Source organism: Nicotiana tomentosiformis, chromosome 3 (assembly GCF_000390325.3).
Source record: "Nicotiana tomentosiformis chromosome 3, ASM39032v3, whole genome shotgun sequence".
In the NCBI taxonomy this organism is placed as follows: domain Eukaryota; kingdom Viridiplantae; phylum Streptophyta; class Magnoliopsida; order Solanales; family Solanaceae; genus Nicotiana; species Nicotiana tomentosiformis.
This window is the reverse complement of record NC_090814.1, coordinates 136,954,091-136,973,361: the sequence shown is the minus strand read 5'-3', so window position 1 is coordinate 136,973,361 and position 19,271 is coordinate 136,954,091. Positions and strand designations below refer to the sequence as shown.

Below are 19,271 nucleotides of genomic sequence, written 5' to 3'. Positions count from 1 at the left end.
ATATATAGTATAGTATATATAGTATATCTTAAGATGTATATATAGTATATCGAATATAGTTTATATATCTTATGAGATGTATATATAGTATAGACTATAGTATAGTATAAATATAAGCTTATATGTATACTATACTATACTATAATATATATATACATCTCACTATATATAAGCTATATTCGATTTATATACTATATATACATCTTAAGATATACTATATATACATGTATATCTACTATATATATCTAGTATATCTAGTATACTATGTATATATAGTATATCTTAAGATGTATATATAGTATATCGAATATAGTTTATATATCTTATGAGATGTATATATAGTATAGACTATAGTATAGTATAAATATATAGTATATCGAATATAGTTTATATATCTTATGAGATGTATATATAGTATAGAATATATATATATGTATACTATATTATATTATACTATATGTATAGCTTAAGATATAAAAGAACAAAAATATTGTAAAGAGATATTCAAATCAATGCGTTATATTTTTATTACAGCATTAAAAATTATGGCAATATCTTTCTTAGTCTTCCTCCCCCCTATGGAATGAGCACAACAAGATGCTAATACCACCATTGAGAAGAAAAAGAAACTAATCAAGATGTGCCAAAATACAAGTTACATATTAATTTACATGGTATCTCTTACAAATTTCATAAATCCTTCAAGGTCCGGAGGAATTTCCGTTGGTGGTGGCGGAAATGAAGCTTGCTCATCACCGCTTCCAGGCGAAGCATCATCCTCCGCAAGTTCAGCTAGCATTTCTTCATAAGCTTCGTCTACCTCTGGTTGTGATTCAGCAAGTCCAAAATTTCTTCTTTCCGAACGGATCCAATCTCTGAAAAGTACTGATTTTTCCAAGCTCTCCCTCATAGACGCTCTATAATCACCGAGTTGAAGTCTTGCTTGACTGAAAGCGCTCTCTGATGCCACTGTTGAAGCTTGAATAGTTAAAATATCTAGGGCCATCCTTGAAAGAATCGGAAAGTATTTTTCTTTGTCCTTCCACCATTCCAAAATATTAAAGGAGCCGTCGGGATTCACTTCCTCAATTCCCTGTGACAAATAAACTTCAAGGTCATTTAGTTGTGAAAAATCACTAGTACTAGAACCTTGAGAACCCCTGAACCCTGCCCAAGCACTAAGTGCTCTTACTCCCGCAGTTCTTTTAGATGATTGAGAACTAGAAGAAGGAGGAGTTGGAACATTTGGTCTAGCATGATCTAATGCAACTTGATAAGCATTATAAATAGTTTGAACATTTATTTTAATTGAGGCTATTGCGTTCGAAAGTTTAGACAACTCCTCATCTTCAAGTGCTAAACCATTATAAACAGTTTCATACCAAAATTGAGGACCTCCTAATTTCATAGTAGGATTTAACAATGCAGCAATACCATAAATAGGGGGAATAGGGAAAAAATATTTTTTAAACTTTTTTCTCATGGAATCAATAGCAAGTTGATAAATTTCTCCACCATCTGAAAAATGATCAAATAAATTTGCAAGTTCTACAATATAAACTAAACAGTTAGAAATAGTAGGATAATATTGCCCAGAAAATTCATTTGTAGCAATATGGAATTTTTCTAAAAAATCTACAAGCATTTTAACATTAGCCCAATCCGCATTTGTAAGGTGCTCATCATCATCACTTACATGAGCATTAAACGTTGAGTTTATGGGGTTTCTATATTCATATGCAATAACTAAACTTTCATACATGTAATTCCATCTAGTTGGACAAGGTTTATGAACCTTTCTTTCTCTTAGGCCAAATTCATCGCATCTTTTAAAATATTCTCTAAGTCTACTTCTATGATTTGAATAAAAAAGCCAATTAAGAGCCATTTTAACTTTTTCAATTTCAACATTTAAAATTCGCATGCCATCACCCACAATTAAATGGTAAATATGACAAATACATCTAACATGAAAAATATTACTAAATATAGGACTTAGTATCGTGGTAAGCAAGGCTACAACATTTGTGTTACTAGTAGCATTATCCATTGAAACTGATATTATTTTATCACTAATACAAAAATATCTACAAATATCCGCAATCGTGCTAGAAATAAACTGCCCTGTGTAACGTGAATTAATTATTCTATAAGCAATAATGCGTTTTTGCATTATCCAATGCTCATCAATCCAATGACTGGTAACAGTAAGGTAATCACAGTCATTACCACTTCTACCAATATCAGCTGTAATAGCAAGACGACAATTTATATGAGTAAATAAATAGCGCAAATATTATTCATATTCATGTTTATATTTATAAATATCACTCTTTATGATTGTGCGAGGAAAACCTTTATAAGTAGGATTATAAATTTTTCTAATATAATGCACAAAGTGGGGGTTATAAGAAAAACTATAGGGTAAGCACATAACAGTGACCATTTTTGCCAATTCTTCCCGATCTTTTTTTGGATCATAATATAAAATACCACCGGTAATAGTGTTAATTCCCGGTTAAAATTGATTTGACCCGGTACTAAGGTCAGCCTGACTAGGTGCACTTGTCCCCTCAGCCAAAGCTTTCATACGAAAATATCTAGCTTTATCTTGAGGGTGTAGCAATATGTGTCTAGTCAAACTTCCCGTCCCCCCCGCCCCCCCCGACTTCCAACATATTGAAAAACTAACTCTTTGCCACAAGTTTTACACTTAGCCCTATTTTTTTCTCTTAGTTGAGTAAAAAATTGCCAAACAAGAGATGTTTCTGCCCGTTTAGGAGGTTGTCTAGAAAAAGTAGGGGCACTAATAGGAGGGTCAGATGGGGGATCATCTAGATTATTATTAGTTGGGTTAACTTCAGGAGCAGGACTAGTGGGTGTATCATCATCCGGTTGCGTTTCATCAAAATCTATTTCTTCATCATCATTTTCATCAATAGTTGGATTACCATAAAGAGCATTCATATATTCATGGTTTAATTGTTCACCGGGTGCTATATTATGGAAAAATTGACTCTCGGTAAATTGTAATAAACTATTATCGCTATCAAGAATAGGAGGTGTAGGACGGGTAACATGTTTGGGTCGGGGAGCCGGGGGAAGTGAAGGAGGAACATATTGGCCACTAGATTCACCACTCTTCGATTTTTCCTTATTTTTACTAAACATATTTTTTAAGGAATAAGCCATCTTAATTAATCAAGAAAAGTAAATAAAACAAACAAAATTATAATATTAAAACTTAAGAGTTGGAACGAGTTTACCGAATTGACGAACAACTTGTTGGAAATTGATTATCGTTGAAGACTTTAATTCACCAACTTCACAATTGTTTCACAAATTGTAACAATAAAGTAAGCAATAGTAGAAGTAAATTAGAGAGAGATTGTGATAGATTGATGATTTTGTAAGAAAAAATGAAAGAATGATGGGGTATTTATAGTTGAAAATAGGGAAAAAGTATAATTATAAAAAGTTTGGGATTAAAACAAAGTTGAGGGGTTAAATGGCTATTTCATAAATAGCCAACGGCTATTTTTGACAGTCCAACGTTTTTTTTTTAAAAAAAAAAAAAAATTTAAAAAAAAAAATAGCCGTTGGGCCCGCTAGGCCCGCTAAGGGACCGGGCCGGTCCGGTCCCGGGCCCTGGCGGGCCCAATTATAGGACCGGCCCACGAGACAGGACCAGGCCCGCTAAAACCGGACCAAACGGTCCTGGCCCGTTTAGCCGTTTGGCCCGTCTGGCCCGCGGTCCTGGGCCGGTCCCGGGCCTGGACCGGCCCACTTGCCAGGCCTATCCCTGACTAAGAACAATTTCGACTCGTCTGGTGACATTAGCAGCCGCCTGAAAAGAAATCTCACTCCCAGTCTCCTTAGCCATATGCAATCTGATAGGCTGAGCAAGTCCATCAATAAACCTCCTAACCCTCTCTCTCTCGGTGGGAAGCAGAAGAATAGCATGACGGGCCAAATCTACAAAACGGGTCTCATACTGAGTAACGGTCATATTGCCCTACTAGAGACTCTCAAACTGACTGCGACTCTCCTCTCTCAATGTGATAGGCAGAAACTTCTCTATGAAGAGCTGAGAGAACTGGTCCCAAGTAAGAGCAGGCGACCCAGCTGGTCTGGTCAACAAGTAATCTCTCTACCATTTCTTGGCGGAACCAGTCATCTGAAATGCAGCAAAATCAACCCCATTGGTCTCCACTATACCCATGTTTCGTAGAACCTAGTGACAACTATCATGATACTCCTGGGGATCCTCTGAAGGAGCACCACTGAAGTGAACAAGAAAGAGCTTGGTAAACCTGTCCAATCTCCATAAAGCCTTAGAAGACATAGCTAGCCCATCTTCGACCTATGCCGCAATAACCGGCTGAACTAATCTGACTAGTTGAGCTGCTGGAGCCTGATACTGGGGAGCTATCTACTCCGGAGCGGGAGTAGTGGGAGTCTGGGCTCCTCCTCCAGCCTCAGAGACTGCTGGTGCCATGGAAAATGTGCCAGTCTGTGCCACACTCTCCATAAGGCCCACCAAATGGACCAAAGCATCCTGAAGTACTGGGGTGTCAATGAACCCCTCTGGAACCTGAGCTGGTCCGGTAGGAACAGTCTGGGCTGGAACCTCCTCGTCATGCTCTATCTGAGGCTCCACTGTTGGGGCTGCTGCTCGGGCACTAGGCTGAGCGCTACCCCTGCCTCGACCTCTGGCACGTCCTCGGCCTCGACCTCTACCCCGTGTAGGAGCTGCCACTGGAGGCTCTGGCTGCTGTTCAGCTGAGGAAGCGATACGTGTTCTTGCCATCTGTGAGAGAATAAGGGTAGAAGAGTTCAATCAGTATTGAGAAAGCAAATTTGCACGACAGAGAAGAATAGAAGTGAAACTTGTTCCTAAACTTCATAGCCTCTGGAAGATAAGCACAGACGTCTCCATACCGATCCTCCAGACTCTACTAAGCTTGCTCGTGAATCGTGAGACCTAGGCAACCTAATGCTCTGATACCAACTTGTCACGATCCAAAATTTCCCACCGACGGGACCGTGATGGCGCCTAACATTTCACTTGCTAGACAAGCCAACGTTAGAGAATCATTAAACCAATTCCTTATTTCCATTCGGTAAATAACAATAATTAGCTAAGATGAAATATAAGAGGTGCGGAATTTTATACAACTGTATTAATTACTACCACCCGGATCTGGAGTCACAATTCACGAGCATTCTAGAATTTACTACAAGTAATAGTCTGAAAGAAATACAATTGTCTGAATGAAAGAAAACAACAATGACATAAAAAGTAGACGGGGAATTCAAGGTCTGTGAACGCCGACAGATCTACCTTGAGTCTCCGGACAGCAGGCCAATAGCAAAATCTTGATCAACCTGAACCGGTATCAAAGTCTGCACAGAAAGTGCAAAGTGCAATATCAGTACAACCGACCCCTTGTACTGGTAAGTGTCGAGCCTAACCTCGATGAAGTAGTGACGAGGCTAAGTCAAGCACCTACAAATCAACCTATACCATTTAACAGTGTATATACAAATCACAGATATGAAGAACTAAACAGGAAATATCGGGAGGGGAACATACTGAGGGGAATGCAAGATAAAGAACTACAACAAAATGATCACCGGAGCAGTCAATATACCAGGAATCAACAGGAATAGTGAATACAGTAAGGAAAAATGCACGGCATCACCCTTCGTGCTTTTACTCTCAATCTCACCATAAAATTAATAAAAACGGCGCGGCATCACCCTTTATGCATTAACTCTCATATCATGGCACGACATCACCTTTCATGCTTTTACACTCACAATATGGCACGACATCACCGTTCGTGCATTAACACTCACAATATGGCACGGCATCACCCTTCGTGCATTAACACTCACAATATGGCACGACATCACCCTTCGTGCATTAACACTCCCCCTTACCATAATGCAATACATAAATAACAACAGGGAGATAGAATAATAAGTACAAACCTTACTTCAACATTTGGTTCCATAACATCAATCTCAACTTTAAAATAAAAACTCAATTATCACCAGAAAATCCGTAAACATGATAAGAACGATAAATTGAACAACACTAGTATAACACATAGCAATTAGGCATAGGAATGAGACAATATAAGAAAAACTGAGAAACATGGAAAATAGGTAAATTGGCGGCGTATAAGTACTCGTCACCTCACATATACGCCGCTCACATGAATTTCACTTAGCAAGTAATCTAAGGTTCCTAATTCCCTCAAGTCAGGGTTAGACACAACACTTACCTCGCTCCGAAGGCCACTTAATTCTCAATCACAGCTTTTCCTTTGGAATTCACCTCCAAACCACTCATATCTATTCAAAAATGACTTAATAATATAAAATATTGCTAAAGGAATGAATTATATTACGTAAGTTAAATTTTCTTAAATTTTCCTCCAAAAAGTCAAAAAATTGACCCCGGGCCCGCTTGGTCAAAACCCGAGGTTCGGGCCAAAATTCTTTTACCCATTCACCCCCGAGCCCGAATATGTAATTAGTTTTGGAATCCGACCTCAAATTGAGGTCTAGATCCTCAAAATTTGAAATTCCTAAGTTCTACCCAAAAAATCCTAATTTCACAATAACAATTCTAGATTCTAGGTTGAAATCTTGTTATAAGATGTAAAAGATTGAAAGAAAAGAGTTAGGAATCACTTACCTATGATTTGGGGAAGATTTGGTCTTTGGAAAATCGTCTCTTAAGGTTTAGGGTTTAGAAAATATGAAGAATGAATGATAAATCCCGTCTAAGCCCCTTTTACTCAGCTGCAGGTGTCGCAATTGTGACCTGAGCTTCGCAAATGCGAAGGAACAATCGCAAATGTGATGCCCTTCATAATCCCGCTGCCTTCGCAAATGCGAGGAAAGTGTCGCATTTGCGACCATTGAACCTCGCAAATGCGAGTAGATGTTCGCATTTGCGAACCTGCCCTTCCTAGACTCCCTTCGCAATTGCGAAGGTAACCTCGCAAATGCGAGAACTGTTGGCCTAGGCTTCTGATCGCAATTGTGATGAAAGCCTCGCAATTGCAGACCCTTTTATGTTCGCATTTGCGATGCCTGATCTCGCAATAGAGGCCTGCAACATGTTCAGTTATACCAGCAAAATTTTCTAAGTTCAAAACATCCCGTGGCCTATCCGAAACTCACCCGAGCCCTCGGGGCTCCAAACCAAACATGCACACAAGTCTAAAAATATCATACGAACTTGCTCGCGTGATCAAATCGCCAAAATAACACCTAGAACTATGAATTTAGCAGCAAATCAAATGAAATTCTCAAGAACACTTTAAAATTCATATCTTCTCAACTGGACGTCCGAATCACGTCAAATTAACTCCGTTTCTCACCAAATTTCACAAACAAGTCTTAAATATCATAATGAACCTGTACCGGGCTCCGAAACTGAAATACGGACCCAATACTAACAATGCCAAATATCAATCAATTCTTAAAAATAAATAATTTCAAGACTTTTAATTTTTATCAAAATTTCATAACTCAAGCTAGGGACCTTCGAATTAAATTTCGGGCATACGCCCAGGCCCCATAATTCGATACGGACCTACTGGGACCGTCAAAGCATGGATCCGGGCCCGTTTACCAAAAATATTGACCGAAGTCAACAAAAATTAACTTTTAAGGCAAAAATTCTTATTTTCATTAGTTTTCAACATAAAAGCTTTCCGGAAACCTGTCCGGACTGCGCACACAAATTGAGGAGGGTAAAATGAGATTTGTAAGGCTTAATAGCTCAGATTCGAGTTCTAAGACATAAGATGACCTTTTGGGTCAGCACAATTATTATCGAAATAAGATCTTTATGTTAAGAAAGGAAGAAAGAGGGAAGAGAAAAACTTAAGATAATTAAATAGAAAATGAATGAAACAAATTTAGAAAATATATTGGCTTCAGCAGAAAACAAAATTAAGAAGATGAAGAATAAGAAGAAAAGCTAATAGATAAAGAAAGAAAAGGCATGATTTTTGTACAAAGAGTTATTGACTTTTCATTCAAATTGCTTATGTTTAGGGATTAATAATTAATATTCCTATTTTTAATGGAACTGGGTGCTACAAATATAAATATTTTCCTTCCACAACTGTAATATTGAGTTTCATGCTAAGAATTTATTATATTTCTTTTAAATTGTGATAATTATGTAAAATTCCCTTTATCAATTTTAGTAGATGAGCTTATAAGCCTATTTGGATTATCTGATTTGAAGTAACTGATAAGCTTAGATGCTGAACAGCACTTTTAAGTGTTGAAACTGATTTAATAAATAAGCAGTTACGTGTTTGGATACAAGTGCTGAAATTGATAATAAGCTGCTGCAGTATTTAATAAAAAAGTGCTGATAAGCTTTTTTTCTGTTAAAATGATTTAAATAACCTTAGAACTGTTACACTTATAAGGGCATAACTTCTTCAAAATTTTAGATTCCAGATCGATTTAAATAAAAATATTCTATTTATCATTTTTTTTTAAATACAACTGTGATTAGATAAGATAATTTTTATGATAAATATAATTTATTTTATGATAAGGATATTAATAATCGACTTAATGTATGCATATTTTGATATATATCGCCTCACATTTTGCTCATGTCTCGGCGATTTGAGATGTTTAATATGATTATTTGTGCTAAATTTTGGTATTTTTATATGTAGGGATCATTCAGATGCAATTTGGGACGAAAGGGCGCGAATTGAAGCGAAATCGGGATAAAAACGCAAAAAGTGAGATTTGAGGGCCACAACCAGCGCCTAAAAACGCAAAAAGTGAGATTTGAGGGCCACAGCCAGCGTGGGGCACTGGCTGTGGCGCAATTTACAGCAGCCAAAATATTTGAGTGCCAGGACCAGCGCCCCACGCTGCCCTGGACGCTCAAGACAAGAAAGTGTCCTTTTTCGACTAGGACTCGGTTATTTTGACCCTAGACGCCTCCAAATCATATAAAAGCCAACCTAAACCTATTTTTGAAGAGGGAGGATGTGATTGAGAGAGAAGAGGGAGGCGCCAAACACTCGGAAGCAAGGATTCGATAAATTCTTCCATCCCTTTCCTAGTACTCATTGATTTTATGTTTGAAAACATTATTTTTGATGATTGTATGAACATGAGGGGCTAAAAACCCTATTGTTCTAGGGTCATGGGTATACATAAATGTTGACGTTTGAAGTTTAATTTGACGAAGTTGATTTTATCATATTGGGTTGTTTATTTAATTCTATTTTTAATTATTTTGCTGAGTAGCTAACAGTGAAATACTATCTACGAATCTAGAGTTGAACTCGAAAGTGGGAATTCTAGATTGCATATAGAATTAAATAGAGTAAGTTCTTAAACCCGGGCATCGGGGAACGGATTCGCAATTAGGATAGACATATACCTAATTGCCTTGCTCGGTTGCAATACAGGAATTGTAAATGCATTCTTGTTAATCTTAATTCCATAGACATATAGGTATTAAGTTAGCTTAAATAGGCGAGTAAGGACTCGACAGATTCTTATGAGTAATATCAACCCTGTCAATCAACAATCCAGATAAATCAATTAGTTATTTTTAGCTAAGAATGCAACATGATTGTTAGATAACCCGTGACCCTGGAATATTATCTCTTATTGATTATTATTCAAAACTATTTAAGTGTTGTGGTTGATTTCTAGTATTTCATTACTTGATAGTTTTTAGGTAGTAAATTAGAAAATTATCTATTTTGTAAGAAATCGCTTGAATCGATAAGCTATTTAAGTTTGAATTAGTCAAAAGTGAATCATAAGTCTTCGTGGGAACGATACTCTACTCACTACTCTATTACTTGACGACCACGTATACTTGCGTGAGTGTGTTTGGTCGCAACAAGTTTTTGGCGCCTTTGCCGGGGACTTAGAAATTAGCTACTTGACTAAGTTAAGCTTTTATTAGTTATTTGTTCAAGCTTTAATTTTCAGTTTGCCTTGTTTGTGTTAACGCAGGATCTTCTCTTGAATGCGGAGGAGTAAAAGTGCAAATAATCTCCTTCCTTTTGATCCAGATATTGAACGAACACTTCATAGAGTGAGGATGGAAGTCGAAACAAGAACTAGAATAGAGGGAGATTTGGACATTGTAGTTCAACCACAACCAACTGAGATGGCAGGTAATGAAGAGCGTGCGGTGATTGAAGCCGCAAGGCCCAATCTTGAGAATATGAATCAGGCTATTGTGAAGCCTGATATCATGGGGCATTTTGAACTCAAACAGTACATGGTACAGCTGATTCAGTCCACAGGGCAATATGTGGGTCTATCTCATAAAGACCCGCAGAGGCACATTCAGAACTTTTTGGAAATTACGGATACTTACAATTATCCAAACGTTTCCAAGGACTATGTCAGGCAGACACTATTTCCCTTTTCACTGTTGGGGGAAGCTAAGGAATGGTTGCAAAAGGAGCCCGCAAACTCAATCCACACTTGGGATGATCTAGCAAGGAAATTCTTAATCAAGTTTTTCCCCACTAAGAAGACAAAGTCACCGAGGAGCCAAATTCTTGGGTTCCAACAACGAGATGGCGAGACACTTCGTCAAGCTTGGGAAAGATACAAGAAGCTACTCAGAGACTCCCCGCATCATTGTTAGACTGATGAGGTATTGGGTCACACGTTTGTTGATGGGCTAGATGCTGCATCAAAGATGATTCTTGATTCAGCTTGTGCGGGTAGTTGCATGGCGAGGCCGTATAGTGAAACGCAACTCTTGCTAAATAACTTCACTGCTAATGACCATAATTGGCAAGGAGATGGGGACTCACGAAGTCAATTAAACAGAAGGCAGCCGGATTGATTGAGCTTGATGACTTCTCAGCCATGAGAGTCGATATAGCAAAATTGGCAAATCAGATGAATAGAATGACAATGCAACAAACACAACAGATGCAACATGTACAACAAATGTCTATTTGCTGCGAACTATGTGGTGACAGTCATATGAGTGACATGTGCCCCACGAATCCTGAATCTCTATATTATGTGGGGCAATAGAGCAGAGGTCCAATGAATCAGCATGCACAATATGGGAATACTTACAATCCAAATTGGAGGAATCATCCTAACTTCTCATGGGGAGGAAATCAACGGAATCAGAATTAGTATAGGCCCCAAGGAAATTTCAATCAACCTTAGAAACCACCCCTACAAACAGAAGAGAGTACGAATGACTTGCTGAAGAAGTTGTTGCTTGATAATCAACAACTCAGGACCGATTTCAGAAATCTTGAGAGGCAAATGGGACAGTTAGTAGCAAATCAAAACACTAGACCTACAGGCACTCTTCCCAGTGATACAGAGAAGAACCCTCAAGTTAATGCAGTTACACTCAAAAATGGGAGGGAACTAGAAGAAGTGCCAAAGAAGAGAAAGGACAAGCCTATACCTGAGAGGGAGCTGATCCCTAAGGCAATACACGAGTCAAAGAAAAATGATACAGGTTCAGAGCTAGTGGAGGCTGCAAGGCCACCACCACCTTTCCCCCAGAGATTGCAGAAAAAGAATGATAATCGCATGTTCAACAAATTTCTCTCTATGTTGAGCCAGGTTTAATTGAATATTCCATTGGTGGATGTACTTCGTGAAATTCCAAAATATTCTAAGTATATAAAAGATATAGTGGCTCACAGAAGGATATTGACTGAGTTCGAGACAGTTGCACTTATTGAGGAGTGCACTTCAAGGGTCCAAAACAAGCTTCCTCAAAAGCTTAAGGATCCTGGCAGCTTCACCATCCCTGTGCGAATTGGTAATATTGATGTGGGTCGTGCTCTTTGTGATTTGGGGGCGAGCATAAATCTAATGCCCTTGTCCTTGTTTAAGCAATTGGGTCTGGGAGCTCCAAGACCAACCACTGTGATGTTGCAATTAGCTGATAGGTCCATAGCCTACCCTGAAGGAGTGATTGAAGATGTATTGCTGCAAATTGGGAAGTTTATCTTCCCAGCTAACTTTATTATTCTAGATTTTGAGGCTGATGAACAAGTTCCAATCATATTGGGACGACCTCTCTTGGCTACTAGTGATGCAATAATTAAAGTGAGAGAGGGAAAAATGATTATGAGGGTGGACAACGAGGAAGCAGTTTTTAATGTCTACAAAGCGATCCAACTTCCCCGCCACTATGAGGAGCTCTCTATGATATCTGTTGTGGAGATGGATGAGAAACTTCTTGACACGAGTGTATATCTAGACGATTCTCTAGAAAAAGCACTCATGTTGTTCGATAGCTTGGAGATTGATGATAAGGTTGAGGAGATGATGCATATCCTAGATGCATCTTGTGCTTATATGCAGGGAATACACCCGTTTGAGCCCTTGAATAGGCCAAGTGGATCTCCTCCAAAGCCGTCAATTGAAGAAGATCCAAAATTGGAGCTTAAATCCCTACCCCCTCTCCTTCAATATGCTTATTTGGGTAGTTCTGACACTTTACCTGTTATTGTTTCTTCTGACTTGTCTAAATTGCAGGAAGAAAGGTTGTTGAGAGTGTTACGTGAGCACAAGCGAGCAATTGGGTGGACGATGTCTGATATTAAAGGCATTAGTCCAGCTTTCTGCATGAATAAAATCCTCATGGAGGACGGACACAAGCAAAGTGTAGAGCAACAACGCCGCCTAAATCCAATCATGAAAGAGGTGGTAAGAAAAGAAGTGACTAAGTGGCTTGATGCATGTATTGTATTCCCAATCTCTGATAGCAAATGGGTAATCCCCATTCAATATGTGCCTAAGAAAGGGGGGATGACTGTAGTGGTTAATGAAAATAATGACTTAATTCCTACAAGAACTGTCACTGGGTGGAGAATTTGCATAGATTATAGAAAATTGAACAATGCCACCTGAAAGGACCACTTTCCCCTCCCTTTCATTGACCAAATGCTTGATAGGTTAGCTGGCCAGGAATACTACTTTTTCCTAGATGGTTATACGGGGTATAATCAGATTGCTATAGCCCCAGAGGACCAAAAGAAAACCACATTTACGTGTCCCTATGGCACGTATGCATTCAAGAGAATGCCCTTTGGTCTCTATAATGCACCTGCGACTTTTCACAGGTGTATGATGGCTATTTTTACTGACATGGTTGAAAGATTTGTGGAAGTGTTCATGGATGATTTTTCTGTGTTTGGGTGTTCTTTTGATAATTGTTTAATGAACCTTGATAAAGTGCTTTCTAGGTGTGAAGAGACAAACTTTGTACTAAACTGGGAAAAGTGCTATTTCATGGTATGTGAAGGTATAGTATTGGGGCACAAGGTGTCAAAAAATGGTCTGCAGGTGGATAAAGCAAAGGTGGAGGCGATTGAAAAATTGCCCCCACCGACATCCGTCAAAGGCATTCGCAGTTTCTTGGGCCATGCAGGTTTTTATCATCGATTCATTAAAGATTTTTCAAAAATTTCTTCTCCTTTGTGCAGGCTTCTAGAGAAAGATGTCACCTTCAAGTTTGATGATGCATGTATGAAAGCATTTGAGGAGCTGAAGGGAAGGTTGGTGACTGTACCAATTATCATCGCCCCAGATTGGGGACTGCCATATGAGTTGATGTGCGATGCAAGTGACATAGCAATCGCAGGTGTTTCGGGGTAAAGAAGGGATAAAATATTTCACTCCATTTATTATGCGAGCAAAACTATGAATCCAGCTCAGATGAATTATACAGTTACTGAAAAAGAGTTGCTTGCAGTGGTGTGGGCGTTTGACAAGTTCAGATCTTATCTAGTGGGAACCAAAGTTATCGTCTACACAGATCATTCAGCTATCAGATACTTGTTTGAAAAGAAAGATGCCAAGCCGAGGCTGATTCGTTGGGTCCTCCTCTTGCAAGAATTTTACTTAGAGATCCGAGATCGAAAAGGGATAGAAAATCAAGTGGCTGATCACTTGTCCAGATTAGAAAGTCGGAACCATATAGCTGAAGGAGGTTCAATCAAAGAAACATTTCCTGATGAGCAGTTATTAACAATCACCTCAGGTGAAGCCCCATGGTATGTGGATTATGTGAATTTTATTGCAAGTGGGGTGACACCACTAGAATTGACACCTGATAATAGAAGAAGATTCTTACATGATGTGAGACTCTACAAGTGGGATGAGCCATTCTTATATAGGCAATGCGCAGATCAGTTGGTGCGAAGGTGTGTGCCTGAGGAAGAGATGAATGCTATATTGCATGGCTGTCATGCTTCGCCATATGGAGGTCATCACGGTGGGGATAGAACCGCCAAAAAAGTGCTACAATCAGGTTTATATTGGCCAAAATTATTTAAGGATGCACATGCCTTTGTTAAAAAGTATGACAGATGCCAAAGGACCGGAACTATCACGAGGAAGCACGAAATGCCTTTGCAAAATATTCTGGCAGTAGAGCTTTTTGATGTTTGGGGGATTGATTTCATGGGATCGTTCCCATATTCTAATGGTCACAGGTACATCTTGGTGGCGGTCGACTATGTTTCTAAGTGGGTGGAGGCCATTGCTCTTCCTACTAATGACGCAAAGGTAGTGGTAAGCTTTGTAAAGAAGCATATCTTCACGCGCTTTGGGACTCCAAGAGTGTTAATAAGCGACAGAGGAACTCACTTTTGTAACAAATTGCTGAATAATGTTCTTGCAAAGTATGGAGTTAAGCACAAAGTTTCCACTGCCTATCATTCCCAAACGAGTGGTCAAGTAGAAGTTTCAAACAGAGAGGTAAAGCAGATTCTGGAGAAAATAGTAAGTGGAAATAGAAAAGATTGGGCCGGGAAGCTGGATGATGCATTATGGGCATATCGAACTGCATACAAGACTCACATAGGTACTTTTCCATACAGGTTGGTTTATGGGAAGGCATGCCACTTACCCGTCGAGCTTGAACATAAATCTTATTGGGCGATCAAAAAGCTAAATATGGATATGGACTCAGCTGGTGAGAATAGGTTGCTGCCACTCAACGAGCTTGATGAGTTTCGATTGCACGCATATGAAAATGCCAAATTATATAAAGAAAATACGAAGAGATGGCATGACAAGTACATCCAACATCGAGAGTTTGAGCCGGGTCAAGAAGTTCTCTTGTTCAATTCAAGGTTGAAGCTATTCCCTGGAAAGCTTAAGTCTCGTTGGGCAGGTCCTTTTGTTGTGGTAAGTGTGAGGCCTCACGGAGCTGTGGAACTGTGTGATACGAGCTCAAGTGGTACCTTCTTGGTAAATGGCCAGAGAATAAAATATTATTGGGGTGGTGACATTGCACGTCACAAGACCTCAGTAGACTTGGCAGATGCTTAAACACGTGTTGAGTCGTGCCGCGACGTTAAATCAGGTGCTCGTTGGGAGGCAACCCAATTTTTACCGCTTTCGAAGCATAATGTTTTTTCTTTTATAGGCCATAATTTTTTCTTTGTAGGTTGAAATGGTGTGGAATGTGTGTAATGTATATATTTAGTGCTCGGGTAGTCGGGATTATTTATTTTAAAAAAATAAAAATAAAAAATCAGCGAAATGAGCGCCCAGGCCAGCGCCCCACGCTGCTTGGGGCGCACTTTGCAGTATCTCTAAAGTTTCAACGCCAGCCCCAGCATGGGGCGCTGGGCTGGCGGGTCAGGTATGTATTTTTTTTTATTTTTTTTTATTTTCATTTTCTTTGTTTAATTAAAAATACCCTACCCAATTACCCATATACACACACAACCCAACCCATACTCAATTACCCAAACCCATCCCCCACCTAAATTAAAATAGCTAAAACCCAACCCCCTCCCCCTTCTCCAAAAACACATTGTCCGCTCCTCTTCTTCCCTTTTCTCTCAAGTTCTCATATTCTTCAATATTCCTTGCTCAATTCCATCTCAAGACTCTAAGGTATGTTCTTCTTGTTATCTCTTTTCTTGTATTTTGGAAGTTCTTAGAGTATTTGTAGTCTTCTTTCTCCCCCAATCCTCAAATCCCCTAGGTCTCTTAAACATACTTTGATGTTATTGTGGGTGGAATGATTATACACGAAATTGGTGCAAAAATTGGTTGTGCAGTTGTGTTTGAAGTAGTAAACTATAATTCCCTCTACTTCATGTAAATTTGGGAGGCCCACCTTCTCCCACCATTTGTGAAATAGAAGAGCAAAATTGATGCCCACAAGGTGTTTGCTAAAATGCTTAAGAGAGTAAATTTGAACACCGGTGAAGTCTAAGTAGCCGAGTGTAGTTGTATATGAGTTTGGACGAAGTGTGGGGTGTTTTGGGGGTATTGTATCTTGTTGTAAACTTTTGTAAGTTGTAGTTAGTATACTAAAATAGTGTAGTAATGTAGACTTTAGCTTTGTTATGCTTGCACCATAGTTAAGTTACGGCCATGTTAGACTAATTGAATTTTATGGCATAGGGAAGTCTAAGTACCTATAGCCTTGTGATGACATATTGGTACACATTGAATTAATATTATGATTCGATTATACATAGCCTTCGGTTTTAAGTGTGGGGTCATCTTACTTCTCACGATGACCTTAGACAACATCTCTTGATTCATTCTCATCTTTGTGTTTATCATGTGTAGGTTGCTATTGCTCGTGACGATACCACTAAAGGAAAAGGGGTGGGGAAGTCCTCCACTACTGCTCCCCCTCCAAAAAAACGCAAGTAAGGCGGGAGCTCTTCCCGACAAGCCAAGGGAAAGCAATAGGCTAGCAGGTCTACGAGAACACCACGGCCTCGAGTGGAACTTGTTCGGGATGACGCCATCAAATGGCATGATACTTTTGTTCCATATGGGAGATATGTGTCTGAAATGGGGATAAATGTGAAGGCTTTAGAATGAAACTTCCCAGATGTACTTGCTACATTGATTGAAAAGAAGATGGATAAGCTCCTCGAATGTCCGGGCCCGGCAAATCTCAGCATGGTAAGAGAGTTATATGCCAACTGGAATGAGAAAAATGACGAGTCGTGGGTTAGAGTAAAGTAAATTCCAATGGATAGGGAAGCCTTGTGTCATTTTTTGGGAGTTGATAGCCCTAACCCATGAAGGCTTCGAAATTTCGTCAAAAGTCCACGCTACCAAGAAATACGTCACACACTTTGTGGCATTGATTCTAATGCAAAATGGACGCGAACTAAGGGAAATATTCACCTTGAAATGCTCCGGTTCGACTTCAACAAAATGGCCAAGGTCTGGCAAAACTTTGTGCAAGCTAGATTAATGCCCGTTGAGAATAATAGTGAGTGCACTCGAGCTCGAGTGTGCATGATCTACTTTTTGATGACCGAGCGCCCCATAAATGTGGGTGAGCTTATGCTTGGGGAGATGACCCACACCCGTTTTGGAGGAAGGATCAAAAGGTTTTTTTTTGGCAACATCCTGACACAATACATGCTCTCTCGTGGGGTACCAGAGTACCCTGGCTATGATGAGGTAGTGGTGGCACCCACAGCATTGTTAGACATCACATCCATGCTAGAGTCCACATCCAAGCTCAACCAAGCTGCTAGGAATGAGAGGGACGAAAATTTCAACAGGTATCTTTACAAATCCCTCAATGTTATTATGAGCGGGCTTGGGGTGTCAGATGAGGAGCGCACGCGATTGCAAAGTGATCTCTCCAATTCTTCCAAGGAGATGTTGGGTATAGCACCACCAGTCAGTCCCGTTCATCCGTCTGAGGATGAAAACACTGACAAGGAATCTGATAATGAGGATGCGGATGATGATGAAGTTATGGGACCAATGGCTTTGGTACCCTTAGGAGATGATGATGAGCCCATTGCCGCAGCTGGTTGGCATCCTGATGAGGCAGACTCCGACTAACATGGAGTTCTTTCTTTCCATCTTACTTTATTTTTGAATTTATTATGCATCGGGGACTATGCATTGTTTAAGTGTGGGGTGGGGGAATACTCCTTGAATTGTATAAAACTTTTTTTTTTAGTGTTATTGTTTTTTTCTTTTATCACCTTTTAGCTTAGTTTAAGACTAACATAGTCTAATTAGCTAGATTACATAAAAAAAAAAATTCACAAAAACTTGGACTTTTCCCGACGATGGATCTGTTGGACAATTTTCTTGAGGGATTAAAGTCCGATTAAAAATACCAAAAAGATTTTATTTTGTTTTATTTTTGATAGTTAGGTAGTATCCCTTGGTTTTTCTTGGACGCCGGTTCTTTTCCAAGGGTGTAGCTCGAACCGGGTGTTTTGTTTTATTTGTTTTTGAGTAGGATAAGGGAGAAAACTGAGGTGCTCGGAGATACCTTTTGATATGTTTGGTGTTGGCAAGTTAAGTTAGAGCATGCAGTCTGTCTTCCTGCATATATGATTTGAATTGTAATGCCCAAGTAGATTAAGTAGCCTACTCTTTGACGCCTTTTTCTCAGTTGATTGACTTGTATGCCACCTAGTGCATTGTTGCTTAAAAATTCTCAACTTGATATGCTTGCTTGACCTGAGAGTCATACAGAACCGTCTTGAGTGAGTCAAGTGCCATGTGTGTGTAAGGATTATTGATATTCTGTGCTATCCTGTGTAGTCTAGAACTTGCCCCGTGTGTTAATCAATGCGAAATCATTAAGTTGTGCTAGTCTAGGAGATGAAATAGGCGTTTCTTGCTTGACCATAAAGGTGCTTGTCACTGACAAATAATATTTTTCCATTGCTAGCCCCTTTGAGCCTATAGACCGTTTCCTTGGCAACCACATTACAAGCCGTATTCCTAGTTGTTCTTAATTTGAGATTGTTGAACCTTTACCTCCTAAGACACTTAGTCGCTAAAAGAAGTAAGGTGAGAGATTAGGAAGTGGCTTTCGAGTGGAACCATGGAAGGGCCCTTAAGGTGCCCTAAAATTGTGAATAAAGATCACTAGCTTATGAACTTCAATGTATGGAGTGTGTGAAAAAAAAAGAGGAAAATTTTTGCAAGAAAGAGCAAACAAAAGTTCAACTAATGTAGAAAGACACACCTCCTAATACTTCTCACTCGTGCTAGTGAAACCATAGAGGTGCTTGATGGAAAAGAGTGCTATGTTAGTTATGGTGTATGACAAGTGAATGGGTTGAGAAGAAATTACGCTTGAATTGTGAGTGTAGTGTATTAAAGTGCTTAAGAGGGTTAGTCACTATTCCTAAATGTATCCTACCCGTCCCTTAGCCTAAATTACAACCTTAAAGTCCTAATTGATCCTAGATTTAGCTAGCTTAGATTAGTAGAGATGTACA

General features: G+C 39.2%; 1 protein-coding gene across 1 annotated transcript; it reads left to right on the top strand.

Moving 5' to 3' along the window:
• The first annotated feature begins 10,048 nt into the window (after window positions 1-10,048).
• Window positions 10,049-16,707, top strand: LOC138908550 (uncharacterized). Its single transcript, XM_070199228.1, has 8 exons — window positions 10,049-10,482; window positions 11,298-11,603; window positions 12,318-12,566; window positions 13,269-13,435; window positions 13,517-13,666; window positions 13,931-14,078; window positions 14,907-15,216; window positions 16,621-16,707. The coding sequence occupies exons 1-8, from the start codon at window positions 10,049-10,051 to the stop codon at window positions 16,705-16,707; spliced, it is 1,851 nt and encodes a 616-aa protein (XP_070055329.1).
• The last annotated feature ends 2,564 nt before the right edge of the window (window positions 16,708-19,271 follow it).